Source organism: Macrobrachium nipponense, chromosome 2 (genome assembly GCF_015104395.2).
Source record: "Macrobrachium nipponense isolate FS-2020 chromosome 2, ASM1510439v2, whole genome shotgun sequence".
Taxonomy (NCBI): domain Eukaryota; kingdom Metazoa; phylum Arthropoda; class Malacostraca; order Decapoda; family Palaemonidae; genus Macrobrachium; species Macrobrachium nipponense.
In genome coordinates this window covers 50,259,773-50,287,112 of record NC_087201.1, presented here as the reverse complement: position 1 = coordinate 50,287,112, position 27,340 = coordinate 50,259,773, and the positions used below count along the sequence as shown (strand labels likewise).

The 27,340-nt window shown below is 38.7% G+C and overlaps 1 protein-coding gene across 9 annotated transcripts in view; it reads left to right on the top strand.

Moving 5' to 3' along the window:
• Nucleotides 1–27,340, top strand: part of LOC135220565 (calcineurin subunit B type 2) — a 421,288-nt gene that overhangs the window by 329,692 nt on the left and 64,256 nt on the right. Inside the window, exon 1 of one of the 9 annotated variants that reach the window (XM_064257796.1) lies at nt 21,132–21,165. The exons of 7 other annotated variants lie outside the window; for them this stretch is intronic. In XM_064257796.1, the coding sequence (XP_064113866.1) occupies nt 21,147–21,165 (19 nt within the window). In that variant the 5' untranslated portion in view covers nt 21,132–21,146. Of the gene's footprint in view, nt 1–21,131; nt 21,199–27,340 lie in introns of those variants that run through there. One more of the 9 variants, XM_064257794.1, reaches the window with a different exon arrangement.

Here is a 27,340-nt window from a genome sequence, read left to right as displayed (position 1 = left end):
ACGTGTTTACTGTCTATCTGATTTAAAACCGGTTTAGTATTTGCCTGTTTTTATCCATTTCATTTTTTTTATTACTTTTTCTTTCTCTGAGTGTGCTCAGTGTGAGTGTGATCGGTAAGAGCGTATGTATAAGTGTTAAGATGGAAATTTTCGCTTCACCATCGGGATCTTCTGCCGTTTCGAAGAGGAGACAAAGGAAATGCCCCGGAGTCAGTGGCTTTCCGTGTTCTAGATTCCTAACTTCGGTGTCGACGGATCCTCATCCAACGTGTAGTAGGTGCAGGGAAAACGTATGTACAATTGCTAATCCATGTTCTGTTTGTTGGGGTTGGTTGGTGGAACAGTGGAAAAAGTTTTATGAGAAAGGCCAGTACGAAAGGAAGGAGGTGACGCCATCTTTGGATGACCAAACCTTACCGGCTTCTTTTGTATCGGCAATAAACCAGACTGCTCCATATGTTTCGCCACCTGCTTTTGATTTGTCCCATACCCCTCCGGTTTCTCCTACCGATTCGTTATCGGAAACTTCAGGAGGGGTTTTGGATAATTTTATGCATAATATGTACGCTCCTTTGTTCCCAGCAGGTGGGGGGGGGAAGCATCGCCATCTTTGTTAAAGGTGCCGGCTCCCGAAGCGCATAGGATGGAAGGTACGTGGGCGGCGCTAGGCCTACCAGGCGTACCAACCTTGGAGGGTTTGCAGTCACATTATATGGCGTCACGATTCCAACAGGGTCCAGCAGCGCTGAATGTTCCTCATCCCCCTGACTTGCAATTTATGGGAAATTATGCCGCGGCTACGCCATCAAATTCCATGTTTACAGCGATGCAGAACGTGGGGGCTAGTTTTGCGGCAAATGTGCGGATGCCAACAGAAGTCGCACAGTCTCCCCTACAAGATTGGTGACATCACAACATACGCCACACACCGATATGGCAGACGCGATGACGTCACAGACTACTGCTTCTCGGTCTACTTCGCTGCAACTGGACCCAAATACGCTTTCTGACTCGGCAGTACACACTGTAATGAAGAAATTACAGGGTATAGAGAAGAGAATGGCTAAGAAAGACAAAAAGAAAAGGTGTGATTTGTCTTCTTCTTCATCTTCTGCCTCTTGTTCGCTGTCATTGCTAAGTTCAATGACATCATGGCGAGCGCCAGTCAAGCGTTGGAGGATTCGGGATTTCGTGACTGATCCTCGGGCTAAGAGGAGAAGAGTGAATTCTTCTTCATCTTCAGACCAGGACTGTCGTATCCCAGTCAGCAGGAAAGTCGAGAAGTCAGTGGCTGGTAAGCGCAAAGCTAGTGGATGAAGCCGTTTGCAAGAGTCCAAACGAGCGAGAGAGGCGACGGGCGAAGGACTAGCGGCCGACGCGTAGTTGCCAATACAGATTACAAAGAGTGTAAGCAAGACTACGATACCGCTGGCAAAATCAACGTTGGGGGCGAAAAGTGTAGCAAAGAATGGAATGCAGGTTCCAGTTTCGCCCGTAAGGCCGTTTAAAATATGGACAAAGGATGATAAGGCTCCTATAAAAGAACGAAGAATAGAGAGTTGGCAACCTCGTCTGATACGTTGGTGGAAGGCGTTGTCCGCCTCGATGAAAGATCGAGGCCGAATTCTCCGACGGTCGTTGGAAACTATAAAAATCTTAATAGAGACGAAGTTAGCTCAGTTTCAAGGGAGCCTTCATCTTGGAGGTCTAGACGAGATTCTCGCTCTGGATCCGTGAGCAGAGAAAGAGTGAGGCGTTCTCGTTCTCCTGCAGACTATTCGGGATCGAGCTGGCTGCGGCCATCAGAGATCAAAGTAGGGGCAGGCGGCTGCAAAATTCCCGGCCGTTTGTCAGAGGATAGGGGTGAGATAACATCCCCTGTGGCAGAGCACAGTATGTTAGAGCCAGAGGAAGGAGAAAACCAAGAGTTTCTGGCCTCGTATGCGGAGGTGATTGATTTGATTCGTCAATTCAATAACCTTTTGGAAAAGACAGAAACACCAGCCAGTATGCTTCCTCCGGGGATTGATATGGTATTTGGATTGAAAAAGGATACCAAGGTGTCGTATGAATTACCTTGTTCAAGTCATGTGGACTCTGTTTTACAACACGTAAACGCACGGATTGCAGGAAGAGATAATTCCTTTTATATCTAATAGATCATTTAAATTTATTCCTCCTCCAATGATGAAACAAAGGAAATATTATATGATACCGACGGTATCTTTGCTGTCTAGGCAAGTGAACCCTAATGTGGTAAGGTTAAGGCCTGGATTAACCTTAGATCAGGTTAAAATGGAGTGCCCTTCAATGACTTACCAAGAGGCTGCTACGTTAGAAGCAACAGCTTCTTCTGTCTTTCAGACTGCTTCTTGGTTAGATCTTTGGTCAACAGCAGTGGCGAAGATTGCATCCTCAGAAGTGACAAGAAAGGTAGTGGATGAATCATTGTTCATTTGGTTACTACAATCAGGTTCCAAATTTAAGTGCCAATGTTTGGACAAATATCTTGTTAATGAGGAGAGATGCAGCGTTGGCTAGACTAAGCCGCACTGTTGATTTGGATTCCCAGTTAGCGATGAGGAATGGGGATATCTGGAGTCGCAATTGCTGTTGCCAGAGGTCATACTGGAAGAGGATATAGATAGAAGGAGGGTGGACACTAACGATAGATTGGTACAGCAGTCAGTTAGGAAAATGTCTAACAGTCAAGCTACCTCTATGGAGGTAAGGCAACAGCAAATACCTCGGAAGAAGACAGTGAGACATAACATCCCTAATAGAGCAACAAGACCCTCTTCCCCAAAGAGGTTGGTTCATCGGCCCTTTCACAATAGAAACAACAGAGGAAGGGGGATTAGGGGAAGAGGGAGAGGCTCAAGAAGATAGGATGGGCGCCTCTCATCACTCGGCCACACCAGTGGGGGGTTGCCTGGCAAATCACTGGAAGGTGTGGCAGGAACTGGCAGCAGAGCAGTGGGTGGTGGATGTTCTCAGGGTCGGGTATTTGATTCCGTTTGAGGTAACCCCACCCCTGACAGAACAGCCATTACCTCACCTCGCTTATGCTCAGGAATCTCAGAAGGCCATTATTCTGCAAGAGGAAGTGAAGATGATGATGGAAAAATGGGCTGTGGAACAAGTATCCATTCCGTCAAAGGGCTTTTACAGTAGGATTTTCCTGGTACCCAAAGCCAACGGGGAGTGGAGGACAGTAATAGACCTGTCAACATTTAATCTGTTTATAAGAAAAACCAGTTTCAAAATGGAAACTCCAAAAACAGTTCTACAAGCAGTCAGGATCAAGGACTTTATGCTGACAATCGATCTGAAGGACGCATACTTTCGGATATCAGTCCATCAGTCTTCAAGGAAATTTCTCCGCTTCAGTCTTGCAGAGAAAGGTTTCGAATTCAAAGTCCTTTGCTTCGGATTGACAACGTCTCCTCAAGTTTTTACAAGAGTGTTCACTCTCGTGTCGACATGGGGGATCAGGCTAATAAGATATCTAGACGATTGGCTGGTGATAGCGAAGTCCAGAGAGAAATTACTCAGGGACAGGGCGACCCTCCTGCAGTTTTGTCACAGTCTAGGTATTGTGATAAATCAGGAGAAGTCGCAGTTGGATCCAAGTCAACGTTTGGAGTATCTGGGAATAATTATAGACACAATAGAAGCCAAAGTATTCCCGACAGACCAAAGAATAGAGAAATGCAAACATGTGGTGAATGCCTTTCTGGGAAAACAAACACAGCCAGCAAAGGAGTGGCAGGTAGTACTGGGAATCCTAACTTCCTTGGCGAAGCTAGTACCACAAGGGAGGCTACACCTTCGATCTCTACAATGGAGGATGAAGGAATTTTGGTCACCAATAGTAGATCACCCGTACGAGCAAATTCCCTTGTCGGCAGAAGTGAGGAAAGACCTGCTGTGGTGGGTGAATGACGACAATCTGACAGTGGGTGTCCCCCTTCAACAACCCTCCCCGGACCTCTTGCTGTTCTCAGATGCTTCACTAGAAGGCTGGGGAGCCCATATGGAGGAGTTGATGGTGTCAGCAAAATGGAGTTGCGATGACAGAGAACTCCATATAAACGTGCTGGAGTTATAAGCAGCGTTTCTGGCTCTACAGGAATGCAGGGAGAGTGTGAAGGGACATTCAGTGGTATTGATGTCAGACAACACCACAGTAGTAGCTTATATAAACAAACAAGGAGGCCTAGTTTCTCGGCAGTTACATGTGATGACAGTTCGACTTCATCAGTGGGCTGTAGAGAACCTAGTAGACATCAGGGCCAGATATATTCCGGGAAAAAGAAACACAGTGGCCGACAATTTGAGCCGCAGGGATCAGATACTGGGAACGGAGTGGTCCTTGCACCAACAGGTAGTGGACAGGATGCTCATGTTGTGGGAAAGGCCGATCATAGACCTATTTGCAACCAGGTACAACAAAAAGTTGGAAGTGTATCATTTGGTAGTCCCAGACGTAGAGGCAGTAGCAGAAGATGCGCTACAACCCCCTTGGGACAATCTGGACGTGTACGCATTTCCTCCATTTTGTCTAATCCGTCAGGTTCTGAACAAGGTATTGCAGTCTCAGAACCTCAAAATTACCCTGGTAGCTCTTTTATGGCCAAAGGCAGAGTGGTTTTTTAGACCTGCTGGAACTCCTAATAGACATGCCGAGAGAGTTACCCCCATGGAGCAACCTACAATGTCAGCCGCACATGGAGAGGTACCACCAGTCGGTGAAGTCCCTATCGCTTCACGGGTGGAGACTGTCAAGTATCTCCTCTGAGTGAGAGGGTTTTTGCAAAAAGCAGCAACTCAGATGGCAGGAAATATCAGATGGCAGTATACCAAGGAAAGTGGTCGGCATACTGTGATTGGTGTCGTAGAGTAAACTTGTCTCCACTCGGTACCACTATTCAGCAGTTAGCAGACTTTCTGGTATATCTCAGGACAGAAAGGCATAAGTCTGTATCTGCAGTGAAGGGGTACAGGGCTGCTCTAGCCTTAGTCTTACAAATGAAAGGTGTGGACATTTCGTCTTCATGGGAGTTGGCCATGCTGATGAAGAGCTTTGAACAGTCATGTCCACTTTCTGGTATATCTCAGGACAGAAAGGCATAAGTCTGTATCTGCAGTGAAGGGGTACAGGGCTGCTCTAGCCTTAGTCTTACAAATGAAAGGTGTGGACATTTCGTCTTCATGGGAGTTGGCCATGCTGATGAAGAGCTTTGAACAGTCATGTCCACCAAAGGAACTAAAAGCCCCAGATTGGGATCTGACCATGGTACTGATTAGTCTGACAAAACCCCCCCTACGAACCACTAAGGCAGTCCACAGATAGGAGCCTGACCCTGAAGACCGTCTTCTTATTGGCCCAAGCTTCAACCAAAAGGGTGGGGGAGCTACATGGCTTGTCATATCTCATAAAGCACTCAAGAGGTTGGAAAGCAATGGTATTCGAGTTTGTTCCAGAATTCGTGGCAGACTCAAAACCCAGCAATAATGGACGGCTGATTCGACTCCTTTTCCATACCTTCCTTTGTAGACTTTGTAGACAATGACAAAGATGAGATGCTCCTGTGCCCTGTCAGGGTAATAAGAGAGTGTACTTAAAAAGGACAAGGCACCTCAGGCTGGGGTGCCGGAGGCTGTTCGTAAGTACAGGACGGAAGAAGAAGGAAGTGTCCAAGAATACAATATCGTTTTGGCTAAGGGAGACGATCAGGAATGCCTACATGACAGAAGATAGGGGGTCAAATAGCCAGGAGAGGGCTAGAGCTCGTGACATCAGAGGCTTCTTTGGCATTTAAGAAGAATATGTCTGTGGAGAGAATTCTGAAAGCTGGTGTTTGGAAACGCCAAATAACTTTCACCTCATTTTATTTAAAAGACGTTGCCCATAGATCCTTGGACACTTTTTCCTTGGGTCCAGTGGTGGCGGCCCAACAAGTGATATAGCTCATCCAGTACCCCTGGCAGGTCAGTTTTGTCTAGTCTAAGATGAAGGTATGAAAGTAGAATGAATGGGATGACTGGTCTTTTTTCTTTACTACTCTCTTTCTACTCCTTTACCTACAGGCAGTATGAAGGAGAGTACCATCATATGCTGGAACGGACTAGATGCAGGTGAGGTGGTCAGCCATACTGTGAAGTTATCTTAGGTTATAGCATAGTTTTCAGTAGCAACATGCCCCTCTCGGTAATAGGGAAGAGAGGGGTGATGGTGGATCCAGTTACAAGGGACAAGAGTAGTTTATGAGAAGGGAAGGTTCTCTGTTCTCCCATAATGTGTAAACCATAGAATGGTATCAGCATCCAGTGAGGGAAACCAATAGATTTGCTTATATCTTTGGTTCTAGGTTCATTGTCCATTCTCTTGGAATTCCCCTAATATTCGGAAATGGATAAGGTAGCAAACTCCCTGTCAGTTATAGAGACTTACCTCCCTCCAATAAGTAAGTCTATCCTAATGTTAAGACCGAAGGTTTGTTCCATATATGAACAAATACCAAATTTGTAACTAATTTGTATTTTTCATAACTAACAAACCTGAGGTCTTAACAGTTAAAGGCCCATCTCGAACCACCCCTCTAGCAGTCTAAACTGGGTTAGAAATATAACTGGTGGGTCACAGGACGCCAAGGGCATTCTGGATATTCATACCCCGTGACCTGGTATAGATGCCAATAGTCCCTGGATCTCACAAGTGTAATTTTAATTCTACCAGTTTCCAGCTTGGCGCTAGTAAATCCTAATGTTAAGACCTCAGGTTTGTTAGTTATGAAAAATACAAATTAGTCACAAATTTGGTATATATTTTTTCTCGGTATCATTGTTGGCTAGCCTTATTCTGTAGAATGATATGAGTCTCTCTCTCTCTCTCTCTCTCTCTCTCTCTCTCTCTCTCTCTCTCTCTCTCTCTCTCTCTCTCTCTCTCTCTCTCTCTCTCTCTATATGTATATCTTTAAAAAAAAAATTTTTGCACATAGATCATGAAAGTAAGTGGCAGATATGAATTACCTGTTAAGAAGATTGAGGATTGCTATCAAAAGAATGATCAAAAGGTCATTATCATAAGAAACTTAAAATCCTCTAAACAAATTATTGAATTGAAAAGAGAGACTATAAAATAAGTTAGTTTATTATTTATTTGGTAGGCCTTGTGCTGGAATGGTATAATAATAATGGAAAAATAGACAAGAGTAACCAAAGTACAGTAATACCATCAATCTGAAACCTTTGATATTAAAGGAGGGTAGATTGGCTCAAGCTGGACTCTTTAGGAAGCATTAATTATAATTTTAGTTCCTAAAAATATTTGGGGTACAGTGCTCAATGATACAGATAAGCTACTAGTATTACTATTAACTTGTAGTAACCAAACTAAATATACTAAGATCCGTTGGATGTAAACTACACCTAAAATGACTCGGTACTAGCCTGTATGGGAGCTGTCTTTATCTGTTAATATTCTTATATAGGGTAGGTGTTTGCCATCCTGATTATTTTTTTTATATGAGTAGCCTTCTCGGTTGGACATAATCCAGGTTGAAACTGGTGGTCTTGGGTTTTGTAGAGTTCAAATTATACCAACATTGACAATTTTGTGTCTGTGGTTCTTCAGGTTACTGGGGAGTTACAGAGACCCTTTTGGCATGTTTATGCAACAGTAAATGGCAAATGGAGCAGATTGGAAGAAAAGCTTTATGCCTTGAGAAGCTCCTTTTAAGTGATAAAGACAATTGTACTGATGACGTGATAAGGTAGTCCCCAGTTAATGGCTGGGGTTCCATACCCAGCTGACCAAAAATAACCATAAATTGTCAGTCACTGGAACATCACAATGATTATAGTAATAAATGGCATTTACAATGCTGTAAGTGCTGATAAACTGCTTAACGGCACTGCTAACTGGTTACAGTATTGGCGCTGATAAACTGCTTACCAATGCCGATAAACCGTTTTCTAGTCCTGAAAATTGCATACCAGGCAAAACATTTTGTTAATGTTGCTAGCCAAGTGCCATAACACCAAAACATCATTAACTGGTGCTGCCAGTAAGTGGGGACTGCCTACCCATACCTTGCTTGAGCTTGAATAGAATGGAAAAAGGAGAAGAAGAAAGAACAAATCATAGCTCTGAAAGAAGAGGTAGACCTTGTGTGGGATGCTGCTACATACATCCATGCAAGAAGTGGAATGAAGGGGTGACAAATTAAACCCGTAGATTCTTTAAAATCTTGTAACAAAACAGACATCAAGACGACAGCAGCGGGAAGCAGGTCCGCGCATGTCACTACAATGACCACTGGACCACGAAATAATATTAAAGCAAATATACATTAATGTTCATTAACAACTGTATGTAATGTAATTAATATACAGCATAACATTAAATATCTATACAGACCTGTCCTCTTATAAAGCTGGGGAAAAGAAAGTGGCAAGAGAATAAAGCTTTCTCAGTTGAGGGTGTGGAAAAGTCACCAAATTGTGCAGTCTGAGAGTTATTTTGACAATACTTGTAGGAGAGAAGTAATGGCTTAATAGGGAAAGAAGATGGTCTGGAGAAGATAAAAGGGTAGGGTCATTGATCAGACAAATTGCCTGTTTGTCTTATCAAGAAAAGAAACAATGTGAAGCACTCCAAATTATGTTAGTAGTATTCTAGAACATGTTGGAAAAATTCCCATGTTTTAATGGACAAGATACTCTATATATAACTTGAAATTGGTATTACCCTTGAATTCTACTGGATCCTTGCACTTGTAGGTATGTTAAGGATAATAAGAGGCAGATTAAACAGCCAAGTCTGCAGTAAGTTTTAAAATTAGAAAAAGATAGTGACAATTGCTTTTAACAGCAAGATTTGCAGAATGATGAAACAGCAAATTACAGCAGATTAAACCCAGATTATAATAATTATCAGTACAAAAGGAAATAATTATAGAAATAGTGTTAACCCATCTGAAAATTGAACATGAACGGTTAGGCACACAGTTCTTGATGGCTGCCCCTCTTGACCCAGTTCCTATCTGTAAGCTGTCAGTATATTACAAGTTTTGTGTGAATCCCCAAATTTTATTTACAGCTAGGGATAAGTATTGGATTTAATCTCGTTAAGAAATTTTGTCAGACTCTTCAGCATGTGTTTTGTATCCAGTTAAAAAGTTTTTACAAAGCAGTATAATTTACTATGTAAAATAAGAATTAAGCTAGCCCATTGAGAGCTGAGATTTCTTGTCGGGTGATCTTTTTAAACTACATATCTTAAAAAATTCAAGATTTGACAGTTTTATCCTATTGGTGGGTTGTACCCTCAGGTTAAGAATTAAGCACTAGGATTTTTTTTGGCAAACCTTTTAAACTACATTATTGTAATTAAACCAAATTGCAGTGGTGATTTCCACTTTGCATCTATAATACTTCCAACTTATGATAAATTTATTTTCAAAGATACATAAGGAATATGTTCCTGATTCATTAGTATTTCTGAAAAGAAGGTGCATTTATGAGGTTGCAGTAGTATTTCCAAATAAGCAAAATATCTCAAAACAACAAATGTACTAAAGAACTAACAGAATTATGAAGAATTTAAGTCAAACGGCAGGCAGTAGAAGAGACTCGTATGTCTCGGACTGTTGTGAAAAGGTAAAGTGAAAGTGTACTGACTGAATGGCGGCCTTCCTCCCCTACTGTCTAATTAAATGACTGGTTCCAGCTTGTGCTGAAATTAAATCCCATATGTAAAAATGAAGGTTTGCATATTAGGAAAAATACAAATTACCTTAAAAATTTCATGTATTTAAATGGAACATAGGTGATCATTCTCCAGTTTTAATTTCACTAGTACAAAATAATCCTCTTGAAAATATTCCTTAATATGACAGTCATAAAGCGGACTGAGAAGTTCACCAGATATACACAAAAAAATTCCATTCATTTGAAGATTGAAGAGATCACAGTGAAACTAGTAATTTTATTTAAAAAATTTATCATAAGTACTATAGATAAAGCCATACCTAATTTCAAACCATATGCTAACAGAGTACACTGGTGGCCTGATACTCTTTCAGATTTAGTAATAAAACAAAAGCATTCATTTGGAAGAAGATTAGGCAATCTTCACAAAGGTTCAACAAGATTTATAAATCACAGCCTTTTCAGGAAGCAAACTTACTCAAAATTATTGCAGTGTTGATAGAATGGCACTCTGTAAGCTGATGGGTATATGTACATTGCAACTTCTTTATTTAAGTTCCGTTCTGTCAGCATTTCTCTCTGATCCTTATAGCTGATTTTAAAGTTGACCGTAGTGTCTGCAGCAGCAGGGTATACTGGTCTTGAATACAAAATGTTCTTCAGGGCTGCTTCATCCTTCTTATACTGAATATGTTCCCAAACCCCATGTAGAACAATTTTATGGTCCTTGTGCCCTTCCAAGGGTCATGGTTCTGTGTTTTCCAGGCTTTCTATCCACATTCTATCAAGTCCAAGCTTTTTGAATAAGGAAATTCCCAAAACTACAACGTCAGTATCTGTTCACCAGTTTTGTATAGAAATGTAAAATGGAAAAAGTTTAGAAATTTACAGAAAGATTAGACATGTACCAATAAGTCAGTGAGAAATGTTCTTAGGCATAAGCTTTGACAATTAAAATGGAAGATTCATATAACATGTATGAAAGTCAAAAGCAGAAATGTATTGGTGAGCTGACAGACGAACCTTTGCACTGTTGTACAAGGCAACTGTCAATCTATTTTAGAATGTGGTTGTTAGATAAACAGTTCACTCTCAACTATGACTTTGAAAAGTTTAGACTTAATTCATATTGAGACACACCAAGCACTTGACCTTTTAAATCTTCCAAAAACTCTTTGAAATCAAAAGTGGTAAACCACTCTTAACTCTTCTTTAGTTAATATTAAATCATGTTGAAGTAAAAGCACAAGCAAGTGATTCACCAAAAAGAAAAAAAATTTTGATCAAGGAGATATGTATTTGTAAACAATCACTCACCACTACTGTAATACCTCAACATATGAGCCAGCCTCCGAGCAAAATTTTTGCAGAGAGATGTGAGCACGCCTACAGATGCTAATGCTAGATGGCCAAGCGCTCCCACTTCACTTGTTCAGTACACTTGTCGTCAACCTCCGTACACATCTCCCGTGTTGAGTTTACTAACGTTATGTGATTTTCACTGTATTTGTGAACATTCTTTGTAATAAGTGATGGGTCCCAAGAATGAGTGGTAAGGTTGGCAATGAAAAGAAAAAACGCATGATGACGATGGAGATGGAGGTGAAGCATGAAATTACTATTGAGAAACATGAGCGTGGTGTCTACTTGAGTGAGTTGGCATGCAATTACTAGCAGAGTACATCGACAATATGTACAATCCTCAAACACAAGGATGCTATCAAGAGCACAAAGGCTTCCAAAGGCATAACTATCATGTCTAAGTTACGTACAAATATAAATGACAAGATGGAGAGGCTTCTGTTGCTGTGGATTAAGGAAAAGCAGCTGGCAGAAGATAGCATTACGTGTACTGAGACAATCATCTGTGAGAAGGCCTGTGCAATCTCATATTAAAACCACATTTTATTGCATATCACAGTAATCATTTATTATATTTTGTGTGTGTGTGTGTGTGTATGTACTGTATGTCTATACAGTGTAGCAATTAAAAAAAAATTTCCATTGTTGTTATTATTGATTTGGTTGTTTGTAGAGGGCCAGAATGGATTAAATTTTGGTCACTTATTTTATATGGGAAAAATTAAATTGAGATACGAGCAAATTGACTTGCGAGCTCGGTCCAGGAACGAATTATACTTGTATCTCAAGGTATTACTGTATTGCTTTTCATTAATGACTTGAGATTCATTATTTAGTTATTGCCACTGTCTTCATACTCATTTGGCTTGACTAGGCAACAACTCTTCCCATTGATCAGGGCTTGAGACTGGCAGCAAGTTGGACTGAGCACCTCAGTGGCGTGGTTGGTTTGGTCTTGGCCTGCCACCTCAGTGGCTGCGAGCTCAATTCTAGGGCATTCCATTGAGGGGTCAGAGATGTGTATTTCTGGTGATAGTTCACTCTCAACGTGGTTCGGAAGTCATGTAAAGCCATTGGTCCCGTTTCTGAATAACCACATGTTCCATGCAACATTAAAACACCATAGAAACAAACAAAAGCAAGTTGAACTGGCTTGTCTCCCCACTGGCTGGGTTACTGTCCAGATTAAGAGCCAGTAGGTACTTGAGTCGACAAATGTTGATAAAAATTTCCACCAGAAATATCAAGTAAATGTCAAAGATATAATTTACAATTGTAAAGTTTTAGAAACAAACCAGTTAATTTTTTTCTGAGTCTCATCGTTTTCAATTAACCCAGTTGTAAAAGTTTTAAAGAACTGTACTTAAATAAAATATAAAGCTTATCATCAATAATGACAAATCCTTCAATCCACTTTGTGAGATCTGGTTAAACTGCCAAATAAAAATAAAGAAAATTTGTACCCTATTAGAATACTGCAGAAGTGGTTCAAAATTTTTCATAGTATATTTGGAAAACTTTTTAGGTTTTCTTGTTCAACTAAGAGAATGAACTTCTGACCATAGTTACTCTCAGGTCATGAGGAACCCTCATGTAATATGTTTCTGAGACATAAAGACATGATTTTTAGTAGCAGTAAAGAAATTTGAACCAGTGTATAATCTCCCTTTACTCCATTGTGAATATGAAAGGCTCATATTCTTACACCTGTAGTTTATAAGAAAAAAGCCCACTATTTATATAGCTAATGTCAGTGAAACTGTCAAATGGCTTAAATATGTAGCCTTGTGATTTATTGAGTTTTTAAGACTGAATGTAATAGGTCATATCCTGCTGTTTACCCAAGTTGTCTTTTGGACTACTATCTTTAGTGTGTTTGTCGTAATCATTGCCTGTTTTCATGTTTACCTATGGTTTCAGAATTTTTAGAAATATCCTGTATATTTCAAAGAGGAATTTTGATGTCACAATTTTTTTTTCCATCTGCCTGCGGCTGCAAAGACATGAGAACCAGTCATGTGAATAAAAAAACAGGCAGTCCCTGGCTTACGACGGGGTTGGCTTACACGTTCCAAGGTTACGGCGCTTTTCAATTATATTTAACAGAAATTATTTCCAGCTTTACGACGCATTTTCCAGGGTTACGACGTCTACAATGCTGATCTTGCAGAAGAAATATGTCTCCAAAAATGCAAAATAATCAATATTTGAAGGTTTCTTTGATGAAAAATGCAAAAAGAATGCAGTTGTTTATACACGAACAAACCTTTGTTCTTAAAAATAGGATAATATCTAGCGCCTAGCTGGATCCGGTTAAAAAGCAGATGAAAAGCAAGGAATCTTGTGATATCTGGCAACGCGTGCGTAGATCGGGTGAGGAGTTTGTCAAGGGCCACTTACCTACGCCAGTCTTTTCTTTGACCGCCTGGGCTAGAGTTGTGTTAACCTCTCTTGGCCTTTTCCCAGTTCATTGCCCGTTTTGTTTCTTTCAGTGTGTGTGTGTTTTTGCCTGGTATTATGGCTGCTTCTGCTCCTTCTCAGCATCAGCGTATGTGCCCGGGAGTTCCTGGTTTTCCGTGTTCTCGTTTTCTGGCTTCGGCAGCGACCGACCCTCACATCACGTGCAGTAGGTGTCGTTAGAATTTTTGTACTATTACGAATCCTTGCACGGAATGCCGGGCATGGCCTAAGGAACAGTGGAGGTCGTTTTGTGGCAAGAGGGAACATCGGAGGGTTTCGACTCTTCCTACTTGGAAAGGTCTTGCGCTTATTCCCAATGTTTCGTCTTCCGCAGTAGTCAATCCCCATAGTAGCGTTGTCCCTGCATCTCCTTCCTTTTCTTCTATTGATTCGTCGATGGAAGTATCGGGAGGTTGCCAGGGTAATATTTGTAATGTAGCCCCTTCTTCCTTGAGAGTTTATTTGGTTCCTGAGAAGGGTGAGGCTTTTTCATCAATCTCTTCTCTTCCAGTGTCGGAGGTATCCAAAATGGCGGCGATTTGGAAGACGCTTGGGCTAGGGGGTACCCCGTCCTTGGAGGGGTTGCTAGCGCCATTTCTGGAGGCTCGCACCCCCCCTTCCCAGTCTGGCCAGGCCATCCCCCCTCCTCCCGGCCTTGTCTTCGTGGGTAGCAGCAGCCGGCCATCTTATATGGCTCCGCCAGTGTCTGCCGCCGCTTCGAGTCGGAGTGACGCTGCGGCGTCAGCCCCGTTGATGATGTCCATCTTTGTGTATTCCTCCGCCAGTGGCGTCTTTTTCCTCCTCGCACCAAGGGGAAGCCATGACGTCACCGCCACTTGTGACGTCACTCACATCGATGACGTCTCTCCCAGTCGTCTCCTCTGATCCACCTTGCTCAGCCGTAACGCCATCACTGCCACCCAGTTCGCAACATCTCCCTTGCTTGTCTTCAGAGCCTTCTCTGGCACATCAGTCTGAGGTCATATGCCAGGCACTGCTTCAGAGGTTGGACTCTGTATTGGATGTGAAGTTGGCTGCCTTATCGGTTAGGAGGATTTTTGACGATGTTCCGGCTTCCGACGATTTTCAGCTTACAACGTGTCTCAAGAACTGAACCCCCGTCGTAACCCGGGAACTGCCTGTACTGCCTTTGTAAGATTTGCCCATATCATCCCCCTTTGTTTGATGGGCACAGAAACATGAGGAATGATAATATGCATTCCAGTGTTTGCATAGTACCAGCTAGTTACAGTTATCTTACTAACATTTTTTTTTCTCCACATTGTGAGATGAGAAGTGTGTATAGTTCTAACTATAGGAATTTATTGGTCTCTTAAACGTTTGTTTTTATATTAGAAAATGCTGAAATTAGCCTATTCGTATATGGTTGAAACTGTTGTAAACTTCAACTGGACAATTATAATTGGCAGTTTTTTCCCATAAGTAATATTCAGTGACTCAAAATTTAGTACAGGTAGTCCCCGGGTTACGACAGGGGTTCCGTTCTTGAGACACGTTGTAACCCGAAAATCGTCGTAAGCCGGAACATCACTAAAAATGCTAAGAAAACCTTATTTTTAATGCATGGGATGCATTCAAAACTATGTAAACTGCATTCTTATTGCATTTTGCATAAAAAAGCCTTCAAATATTGATCATTTTGCATTTTTGGTGTCATATTTCTTCAGCCAGATGAGTGTTGTAGGCGTCGTAACCCTGGAAATAATTTCTGATGAATATAATTGAAAAGCGCCTTAACCTCGGAACGTCGTAAGCTGAACCTGTCGTAACCCGGGGACTGCCTTTAGTTGTATAGTGTCTGTAGCGTATTATTTAGATGGTGATTGACAAACTATTTCTAGCTTTAGGTTTAGGAAGCCATTATAATTAATGATCCTCAAGATTTAAGATATTTGATAGGTTTGGCATTTATGTCTCATAACATCTTACATCATTGTGAAGATTAATATGTTGCTGCCCTAAATTAGCTTCAAGAATGGACTTCCTAGGCATTAGTGCTTCTAGGAAGTCTTTTGTCAGTCTGAATTGTTGGAGGTGGGTAAATCTTCACATAGTAAAATTTTAACTTTAGTGGTTTTTAGGGATCTACTAAAATTGAGGCAAGGAAGTTTCCATTACGTTTAGCAGGTGATATGTAGCCAAATGAAAAGAAAAGTTATTGTAATGAAAGTATTGCATAGTGTGTTCATTGGATGACTTTTTGATAAAAGGATTTAGAGTTTATGTTAAACTAAGTGTAGTCACATCTTTGAATTTTATATATTTATTTATTTAGACCATGTGTTGACTTTTTATTGTTAAACGGTTTTTTCCTGGTTTAGATTTTATTTAATCCTGTGTCATTAAAATGGGTGTTGAAATTGCATCCATTTAAGGCAGATTTTTATGCTTCTGGTTTCTTTAGAAGTTGGACTCAAGTACCTTATAAGTCCCAGGCAATTTCTTCCCCATTTGCAATGCCTTCAAGGTTTCAGTCGGTTACACCTAAGACAACATAGATTGGATATGAACTTGTCTTTGACTCAGTTAATGATATGCCTTTTATAAACTTTTTAACAAAGTTGGAAATAGTCAGGTATATCAGCTTCATTTTTCCTTAAGTCATAGGCAGCAATGTTGTTGAATCTTGTTAGTTTTCATTCATTACTGTAGACTTGGTTTTTAGCTTCGAAATTAAATAATGGAGTACATACATGGATAAAGCAACTTTACCTCTAGTCAGTCAGTCTCCATAATTTTATTTAAATGGTTAGGTAGTCATTGAGAACTTTGGGTAGCTGACCCATATCATGTCCGTACTTCATGTGCAATATGAATTGTTAGTTCTACTACTCTTGTTGAATTATCAGGGCTCTTGACAATTCTTGTTGATACCTTTGCCTTGAGGCACTTATATTGCAACACTGAAATGCATATCAGTATCTATCCAGGAATTTAGGCATGTATTGTCATGATGCCATTACATTATCTGAGAAAATAGTATTATCACTCAGTTGTTTTGAATAACTTGCCTCAGTCAGATTTCAAGATGCTTACATTTCATGCAAATAGCTTTTGTTAGAAAGTTTTACAGGTTAGGTAAATCCAACCATTACAAGCTGTGCTGCAAAATGCTTAGAAAAGCTTGAATGTTACAATTCAAATGATGTTAAAATTCAAATCACAACAGCAGTAGGGAAAAGCTTGAATATTACAATTCAAGTCACAACACCAGCAAGGAAAAGCTTGAATGTTACAATTCAAATCACAAAATCAGCAGTTTCTTCCTGTCATAATTAACAGAAAATACTAGTACGTAGTGCCCATATGATAATTGCTACTTTTTTTTATAAAGAGAGTGTTTTTCGTTTTCATCGAAAACAAAAGAAACGGATTTAGTAAACAACTTCCGTATTCTGTCAACATAAAAATTTGCGCAATGTCATAAATCAGGACAGCTCGAGCTTTTGCTGCTAACACATGTGTTAATGGTCTTGGCTAACACATGTGTTAATGGTCTTGTCAGTAATAAACATTTCTTTTAAATAAGCTTTAGTCCAGGGAATTGGTATATTAACATTGTTTTTGTGTTAACGTGGCCATTATTCTCTTTGCAGTGGATCCCTCTTCTTGGAGAAGTGTCTCAATTTTGAAATTAAGACATTTAAAGCAACTAATTACATAGTTGCATTATAAGTTACATAATCCTTACTTATTACATTGTTCAAATTAGAAAGGTTTTGTTACTTGTGATGAGGAAAGTGTATTTAGCTTCTAGTTTTCAATAAGAGCTGTACCAGAGGCCACCAGTGTATGTAAGAAAATAGAGGTAGTAGGTAGTGAATGGTCTAGTATTCATGAAATCAAGCTTGTAGTTTCAAGTAACAGTATGTCGGTAATTATTTTTATAGTGGGAAATGACATGACCTTGCATGTAGTTATTTTTTCAATTATTTTATTATGTGTTTTTCAACAGTGCATTGAAATTCTATGTTGATGCCACTGACAGGAAAATATGAGCTGTTACATCAGGATTGTTTCTGTGGATGAGTTGTTTTGTTATTTTATAATGAAATTGCTAGTAAACTGTAATTTGTGAGAGACTGATTTCCATTTCTGTCTTTCTAAAGAAGGCAAAGTACTCGGGTGTTTCTAATTTTTCTTATGATCACATGGATATACATATGTATAGGGATAAAGATGAAGAGTCAACTACAGTTTTAATGATGTTTATCAAACAGTAATGGTTCAATTCATTCATTTAAAGTTTTATCTTAATATATGAGAGTTTTCATAATGTTTTGTATCCTGCACAGGTTCTGAGGAACAGTTGTTTAATTGTCTTTGCTGTTTGACTGTTCAATTGCAGCTTTGTTCTGTTTCACTTGCCATGAATCCTTCAGTAAAAAAATTTAAGCTAATTATATTCGAGTTGAAATTTGACAAGATGGTCTGATTAAACTGTTTTATATTGGGATCACTTTCTATGTCCAGAGAGGTGGAGGTAACAGTTTGGTTGAATATTAAAAAATTTGCAAGAAAGGTATTTGATTGGTTGGTTGGTTTTCCTCATGGCAGATGTATTTAAACAGTTTTACCAAGATTCATAAAGGTCCATTTCAGCCTGTAAATTTTGTTTGGTAGACTAGAAGCAATTGAAGAAGTCTGCTGATATAATTTGGAAAGTAGGATTGTATTAGAGTATCAGTTGGTGATTAAAACATCTTGTAAGAAAACCAGTAGCTCTACTCTACATTAGCTTTCACCATTTTTAAGAAGTTTACCTAATACATTTGAGTAATTATATACAAAATAACTGAAGGAAATTTGGTAAGTTGTACCATTTTAGAACAAACACACACATCCATTTAAATTTTTGTAGTAGCCAGGAAGTTCAGAGGATAAGTACGTGCTACCAAACAGCAATTGCACACGAGTATAATGCAAAATGTTTTACATTGTGTAAAATAAGTTGTTTTTTCTAGTAATTCAGATTGTCCTCAATTTAGGACCAATTTTTTTTTATAATATAGAATACATACAGGAAATGTAAGATAAATTCAAATGTACTTACCAGCTACAAGTTTGGGGCATCTGTACATATTTTATGCAAATTTGTGTTCATGTTTATTATATTTCAGACAAGGTTTTACCAGCAAGCCAGTGATAATAAAAATATCTTAAAAAGATCCTTGAAAAAAACTGGTAAACATTTTACTCTTTCCCTACAAATAAAATTCACCAAATGTCTTTTTTGGTCTGGATAATGCATATTACAATTTGCTAATTACAGAAAGGAAGAACATGGGAACAAAAACTTGGCAATGTTTACCATTTTAACATTTTTTAAGGAATTTGGTAGTGGTTGTGGTGAAATTTGACCCAAAAATTAAGAATATGTAACCTGCATGGAAAAAAACAGATAAATATTTTTATAGTATCGGTTTAGTAGTACTAATCTTGCTTCGAATTGTGTATAGTTTACTGGTATGAGGAATTATAAGAGATTTGGAACAGTGGTTGCCAAATTTTGTTTTCTCATGAGTAATCAGAACTTTCATAGTGAATTATTCAAGATTGGTTTGTAATTTTGTAACAAGGACGATTTGAAACTAACTCACATTGTCACATATTAGTTATGGGTGTTGTATTTCCTAAGTCAATCAGGGTGTCATATAATTGTGTTTCATTTTCAAAATATTACTCTTCTATGGATAATTACTCTCTTAAGTTCAAGTACAGGAACTTGGGTTCAGCTTGTATATATCCTTGTTCATTTGTCAATAATGATAAAAAAAATTTCTTAAAAATATCAGTTGAAGGAAGCTTTCATACGTGAATCAAATTAGCAAGGATTCTTATAATTCATTATTTCATGGAGATAAGAAATGTGTTCAGTATAGCCTACACCTAACATAAACATGGAGAGAAAGGGTGTTATATCTTTCGTTAGAGAATTGTGTGGGACACCTCCCTCTAAAAGAAACAAACCTTTTGAGGCTTATGACTTGGGAGTTTCGAGGAGTATACATGGCACTACCAGTAGTTGTCCGTTGTGTAATGTGTCAGCGACTATGCAGAATGGTAGCTGTGTTCATGGAGCTTATTTATCCTTCTTAGCATTTTGTGTATTCATGCTTACTGTGGTCTTTGTTTTGATGATAATTATGTTGAATAACAATTTGTTAGTTCCTCGTTTCTGAATGTCTCTCCATAAGCATTTTGGTAGGATAGAACATTTCTTAGAAGCTTCAACTGTAATGGATAAATTTAGCTTTCAGCTGTTTTGTCGGAATTTTTTCTATTATGACCATGAACATAGTTATTTTACTGCATTGTTCAGTGAGAAATGAAGTTGATTTTTGCATGGAAGTTGTAAAGTGCAGTAGGTTTGCATGTTGCCATTCTTATTGACTTACAGAACTTTCTACCTACATGATGGAAACAGCACACTGTGAAAACTTTTCGCAGATCAACTATAAATTATGAATCCTTTGAAGCTCTTTTTTTCCTTAGTTTTAATGTACCCTTTCTCTAACTTTTAATTTGTGGTAGAAGTAGAAACCATGTGAAAAGTATCTCTAATCTTAGTCCTAGAATTTCACAGTTTCAGTATATAGTAACTTAATTCTCATGTCAAGTGCTGTTGTCCACCATGTTTGTGTCTTGAGACTCATCTGTCATTTGCTTGATATTAGGACTGCTAATGCTTTTGCTGTACAGTTATGTGTACTGTGGTATTCTCAGCATTTGGAGATATGTTGGATCGTCTTCATTAAAAATGTTTATTGAGGTGTATGTAAATTTAACATGTAGTTTTCCAATGCTCACACACTAGGAGAATTCCCTCTCCAGGTAATTGCAGATGTATGCATTAAATTTTTTTAGACCAAATTAGAGGTATTTTGCTAAACCTTTATAGTCCTAGTATTGTACTTGATTATGTTATATATGGTGATGGCTATTTCGAATACTGTGACTATAGTATTGTTGAATTTAAATATGAAGGTTTGTGCATATAAAGTAGTCAGTGACATCAGAAAGTTCGAATTTCATCACCTTCACTTGTATTTCATCGTAGGAGTACAGGTTATATTCAGAATTTTTATATTTTGCTCTTAATGACCAAAATAGGTTCCAGTGCTTTGGCTTGTCCCTAAATTTCATAATCCATCCATCTTGAATCTATTTGGTTATTTCTTGGTGTTTGCAGTGAGCTGTATTGCTTTATTAGACTTGTAACCATGAAATGGCTTCAGTTATCATTTAATCTGACATATATTTGTCTCAAAAATCATTATATGCAAACTTATATGACAGTATTTAATTTATTTTTTCTCCTCCATCCACAACCCTTTATTTTTCATTCATGGACTGTTAGTAATTAACTATGAGATTAGACATTGTACATTAGGGATTGCATCACCTCAGACAGCATTGTTGTCATTATGCTGTATTAAGTCATTATATATGTAAAAGATTAATATCTTTACTCTTGATTTGTATAGGACTGTGTCCTGCATATGACCAAATGTTGATTCTATCTTCAGAACATCTGTTATGTCACTTTGACACCCACATCTGGGTGATAGTGGCCTCTATGCTTCATGGATGGTTGCTGGCCAGGTGGGAGTGGGGACTGCCATCATCCATGCATGAGTAGTGTAGTTTGTGGTTATTAGGATAACGGTTTTTTATATGTTAAAATCTACAGGTTATTGAATCTTTCAAACTGAATAGTCATGGACTTCATAACATCCTTAGCACTGTGTTAGAAAGATATTTACGTATATCTTATCCAGATTTGATTATGCTGTGCTGCACATTACACTGGTTCTGTTGTGATATATCAGAATCATAGACATGAATTCTGTACTTGATGCAATAATAAAGATATCATTTAGTATTACAATTGTAGATTTTGGCTGAATATATTTTAATACCAAGGAGATTGGGTGGTTTTTGCAGCATAAAATTTTGTGGAATTACTGTATGTACTACTATTTAAAATTGCAGTATTCTGACATTTTCATTTATTTTTTTTTTGCCCTTCTGCTCCTAAAGTTTTAATTATGTTACGTTAATTTAAATGCTCAATCTGTGTTTGTGCATTAGGATGATATTAAGCTTTTGTGATGAAAGTCATTTGCCAAGCATTGTGTATACATACTATACTATACTAGTAGCTAATTTTGTGGTGAGTAGTACATCCCACTGCTAAGAATGAATTATAATATTGGAAAGACAATTTACATTATGGAAGTATAAAATAAACGTGTTTGCTACTGCAAGAGGAGACCCCTTCTAGGCTCAAAATTTATTTATGAAAATTTTCTTTTCCATCATACAAGACTCAAAAATCTTTGGTAGTCCTTTATGGCAACTAAGAGGTTTCTTGAGTTGATACTATAACTGAATAGATATCATTTCTTTGCTGTAGAGGGGACTATTGAACATGCTGAAATTTTTCTTCTTTTGTGGTAAGTTCATTAAGTCTTGAAAGTTGCTGCTTCATTTCTGAAGTACAGTAATATTGGATCTGTAAAGTAGTAATTTCTTTTGATATCCCGTGTTTTGTTGTGAAATGCTACAGCTACATCTTCAAAACAATGTTTAAATGTTGATGAGGGGTTCCTGTTATTTCAGTGAGCTTGTTTAAGTAGAAACGTAGTACACTACGTATTGTATTCATAATACTGGTACTTAAATTTCCAATACTGTAGCTGTAATTTCCAGATTTTATGCAGTTGCAAGTCTGTTTCTGGATGATGGGATTACATTTGAGCTTCATTTTCATACTTAGGAATAAGTTACTTACCTTAATCCTAAAACAGTAAGCTCTTACTTTACCGCATATTTCCGATTAACATGCAGTAGGAATTATCTACTTATGCATCTCCTATGTATTAGGTTTACAAGACTTATGGCAAACTTTAATACATTATATTTTTTATTGTGATCTGTAGTTTGTCACAGATCAGTAGTGTGTCATTCCTTTTAAGTAAGTGGATGATGATTATTCTTAAGAGTAAGTGTATGGATTCTGGCATGTGAAAGCCTAGTCAGTTTGCACAGATATATTTGTTACTACATATAATGTTGTTCTTTTCGGTATTTTGCCCAGATGTGCTTCAGCTTTTGATCGGGCCCTTTATTTCTTGATTTGTTGATTGTCCCCTGCAGTTCTACTGTTGAAAATACAGGATGAGACTTACTAACGCAGGAAATTTCATAAAATATTTTATAGTAGTACTGTATACTTTGGTTCAGTAAGCAGTGAAGTAAAGACAGGTAGGTAAGTATTCATCTCTTACCTTGGCATGTACTAGGTCTTCTAGAAATGTTTTGCCTACCACAGAATAGAATGAGTAACATTTTGTGTAACTAGAAAAGATTTGGAGGCAGCAGTCTGCTGTGTTTTGAAGTTACATTAATGGAATGAGTGATAAAATCTTTCTGTTGCTGATAAATTGGTCCCATACTTTTGGCAAGGTGTCTCAGTATTTATTCAGATACAGTATTGACTAGAAGAAGTTTTTGTGTATGTATCAGTATAACTAATTACACATACATTTTCATACTTTTTGGTCTTGACTTGTATCAATTTAGTCAACTGGTTGGCATACCTGTTCTTATGGAATCGGCTTGTATTGCGTGAAGGGTTACATAGTACTACACCCCCATTGTAAGAACAGAGGCAAACCATCTGGAAGATTGTGTAGCCTGTAATTTTAAAAAGAAAGTAAAAACTCATGTCTTGTCCAGAGCTTGTCAGCAACCATATCTGGATTTGGTAAAATTTTCAATGTTGATCTTTTTTATGGGTTACAGCTGAATGGTGTGGCCTTTTGCTTTTTCTCCCTTCATTCACTTTATTTACTCTTGACATTAATAAACTGATGTTTTTCGTAGTTTTCTTAGTCATGGGCATAGTTCTTGCCAATGCTTAACGTTATTTTGTAATAACAAAAACTCTTGTATAGCCTTGTGTTCTCTGGAGTAGAAAGAGAAAAGGTATAAAAGTAAATAAAATGATTGTCACTGCTCATCCTTAAAGGAGTTACACTCCTATGGCCTGCAATGGCTCCATGAAAAAGACCAACCAATCCCAAAGAACTCTCTTTTAGTTGGTCTCGCCCAGAATAGTACTTAGTGCTAGTTGGCACAGTGATAGAATACAAAGGACCCAGGATAAGAGAACTCTATCACCTGTCCACGCAGCGAGTACTTAGGTTTTTCCTTCATCCTACTCACACAGATGTGACAACAATGTGTATGTTGACTGTCCGCTTGCTTGCACTCTGGCCTGTCAGAATTCACGTGCCTCTGGTGTTTGCTCCCAAAGCAATGTTTGACAGTACTTTTGTTACTCATTGTAACACACTCAAGCTAAGTACATAGTTTTAAGACTCGGTGAAGTTTCTTCAAATTTTAATGTGTAGGTTTATAATAAAATTAGGAGCTAGTAGGCATCCTGCAAGAATTTAAAGTCATTAAGTTAGTGACTTTTTCAGCATTGATTTACAAGGTAACTTAAAGGGTAAATTGGGTTAACTTCTAGTTTACAAAAAGTAACCTTAATAGTAGTTCCCAGTCATGCTTGACTTACAAGCCTTGGTGTTTACTAAAGGCCAGTACATATATCCTTTGTAGTATTTTTTTATAATCTTGATGGGTTTTGTGATATAGGAAGTTCCCCAGATATCCTTAATATTGAAGGTCTTTTAAAGTGTTAAAGGAAATATTATATTCATGCAGATGTACTTCTAATGGGTATTTAGTGACATCACAGGTGTTCAAAAAAAATTCTCTTGATGCTCTAATTTTTCCAGCAAGAGTATGGAAGTTACTTTTTCATGATGGTGAGTATTATCAAGCAAATTAAAATCCTAAAGCTAGTGGGTTTTATATTATATTGGTACGATATTCCCAATAATTAATTATTTTAATTATATACCAACTAATGTAACCTTACACAAGGTAGCGAGTGAAAGTCAGGGTCAAAGTATTCTAATTTATTAACACAAAATCCCTGACAGATCAAAGACTCTTGCGAGCGGATAAGTAGCATTTATTCCTAAAAGCGCGATGGTTATGTTTGCTATGATAAACATCCAGTTGTACTGTTTTCCATTGAACAACAAATTCAAGGTCCCTGCTGGCACTGGACACATTAAGAGTGCTGGGGGTTAGATTGAGGCGCTCGTGCAGGTTAGCTGGCACCGGTGTTGACCAGGAATGTCGTATATATGTTTTACTGACGAGTGTTTTTGCCTGTACCTGGAAGAAAGACACCGGAAAGTAGGCGCGGTTTCTTTTATGAGGCAACCGGTCTGCCCAGTGCTGACATTTAGTTTGTTTAGACATGCAGCAGTCATTTTCTGACTTTTGTGTTTCATTCCCAAACCTCCAGTGGTTGACACAAATGCCCTTGGGACATTCTTCTGTTTTGGGCTTGTATTTGGGTTCATTTTTCCACTTGGAGCTATGGTAGCATTGTATGGAGGTGGAGGGACCCTCTGGCTCATTGTCAGTCTTGGCGTTGGTCTGTTACATTGGCTGTGGGGTGGTTGCTGTTACTGGGGGTTACCTATGTAGGGTCAGTTGACTGAAGGGCTAGGTGGATGGTGTTACCTGTTTTCAGAACATTGTCGAAGTCCATGGATGATGCATTGGAGATGGCCGCAATTGTTTGGTGGGGTAATTTTTTTTAGTAGGACATCTCTCACAAGGTCCAACGTAGTTTCTGGGCAGCTGTCTGTGGTGGGGATCGTAACTAGCCTATGTAGTTGATGTAACACCCGTTGGTCTTCTATTACTGCCCCTACATTGTCCAGGAATTCCCTAGCTCTGAGGATGGGCAGCATGCTTATGGATGACCTTAGTTGGGCCTTCAGTGCTTTGTATATTCTAATTTATTGACACAAAATGCCTGACAGGTCAAGAACTCTTGGCAGCAGAAAAGAAGCATCTGACTAAGGAAAAATAAGGCGACATCTATATACAGTCAGATGTTTTCTCACACCTGAAAAATGGTGAACAGTTATGTACATTATACAAATTAGGAAGAGATTTCAAATACTTATGGTTGGAAACCTTGCAGTGTGTGACAAATGTTGGTAATTACAGTTCTTACAATGACATAAAGTAGCTTCTGAAAAATACAAAGATGATCGCTTGAATCAGGAGCGTCAGAACTGTTTCTTGGGAGTCCTTGGTATGTCATGTAGTTTTCCGTTTTGAGGCGAGGATGCCCTGAGGGTCCTGGCGACTGGTTGAGACCTTACAGCCTGTAACCTTTGCTTAATGTCTGGGAAGAGACCAGGTAATCAAAAGTTATGAAATGTATAGAAATACAATGTAGAGGCAGTCCCTGGTTATTGGTGATCCATTTTTATGGCACTTGTTTAGCACCATAAAACCGGCGATTTATGGCGCCACAACAGGACAAGTTCCGGTTATCGGAACCTTAACGATTCTTATGGCGCGCTGTAAGGGTGCTTAATCAGCGCCATAAGCACCATTATGGTGCCATAAATCACCGAGTTTCGGTTAATGGCGGTTTTCGCTTATCAGCACACCCCCGGGAACTGAACCCCCATCGATAACCAGGGACTGCCTGTATTAGTATCCATTTAGTTTTGTTGTAATTGAATTTGGAAGATTTGTGAGCAAATCCATAGCAGAGAATGATGTTAGTTTCCCTCATTAATAAGGCCGTGATTTTAGTGTCCCTCATTAATAAGGTAGAACCTACTCCTTTCCTGTCACATGACTTTCAAAAGGAGAGTAAATAGTCAATTTCAGAAATGTTTTTTACTAAGAAGTCTCCAAGTGTACAGTGTGGTTATTAGTGGCATTATTCCTGAAATTAGGAAGACTCAATAATTCTGCAGCCAGACCCGACATAATTGGGTAAATCACCTTAGATCCACAAGGAATATTACATGTAGTATATATGTATAGGTATGTTTGTTTCTGATTCCTTATTGCAAAACCCTTATGGGTATCTGTAATAAAGAAAATGGATGATAATCTGTGACTTTACCTGAAAGACTATTGCCGTGAGAGTGGTGGCCATGCCGAGTTATTGCTGGGGAAGGGTCACTAATTCATAAACCAGAGCCAACATAATTAGGTAAGTCACCTTAGAGCCACAAAGAATAGTATTTACATAGGTTATTGTGTTGTTTCCTGTTCTTTATTGCCATATACCAGGGTATATATATGGCTGATAACCTGTTAATTTACCTTGGATCAAAAATTACTGATATTACTGAAGCACTTTTACCACAAGAGTTGTGTCATGCTGAGATGTTTCTGGGATGGCCAAACTCAACAATTAGTTGAGTCACCTTAGAACCACAAAGAATAATACATATAAAGGTTCTTCTGTTATTTTTTGAACTTTATTGCTAAACCCTACCCATTTTCCGGCCTGACCTGGTGTGTAATGAGGAAGATAGCCAAAATGTGCACTGTTGTCACATCTATGGAAGTAGGTTTAAGGAAAAATCAAGGTAGCCGTAGTGGACAGGATATAGAGCCCCCTTGTGTTGAGTCCTTGATATTCTATTTCTGTGGCAACTAACACTATTCTGGCAGAGACCAACTACTATTAAGAGAATTCTTTAAATTTGGTTGGTCTGTCTTATGGAGTTAGGGGAACCATGAGAATGTAACTACTATGAGGACTCATGGTGGTTGTCAAAATAGATTTTTCCTATGTCAAAACCTGTTTTGTGGACATTGCTTATAATGTGAAGTATACCTTGAGGAAAGTTTGTTCACATTTGTAATT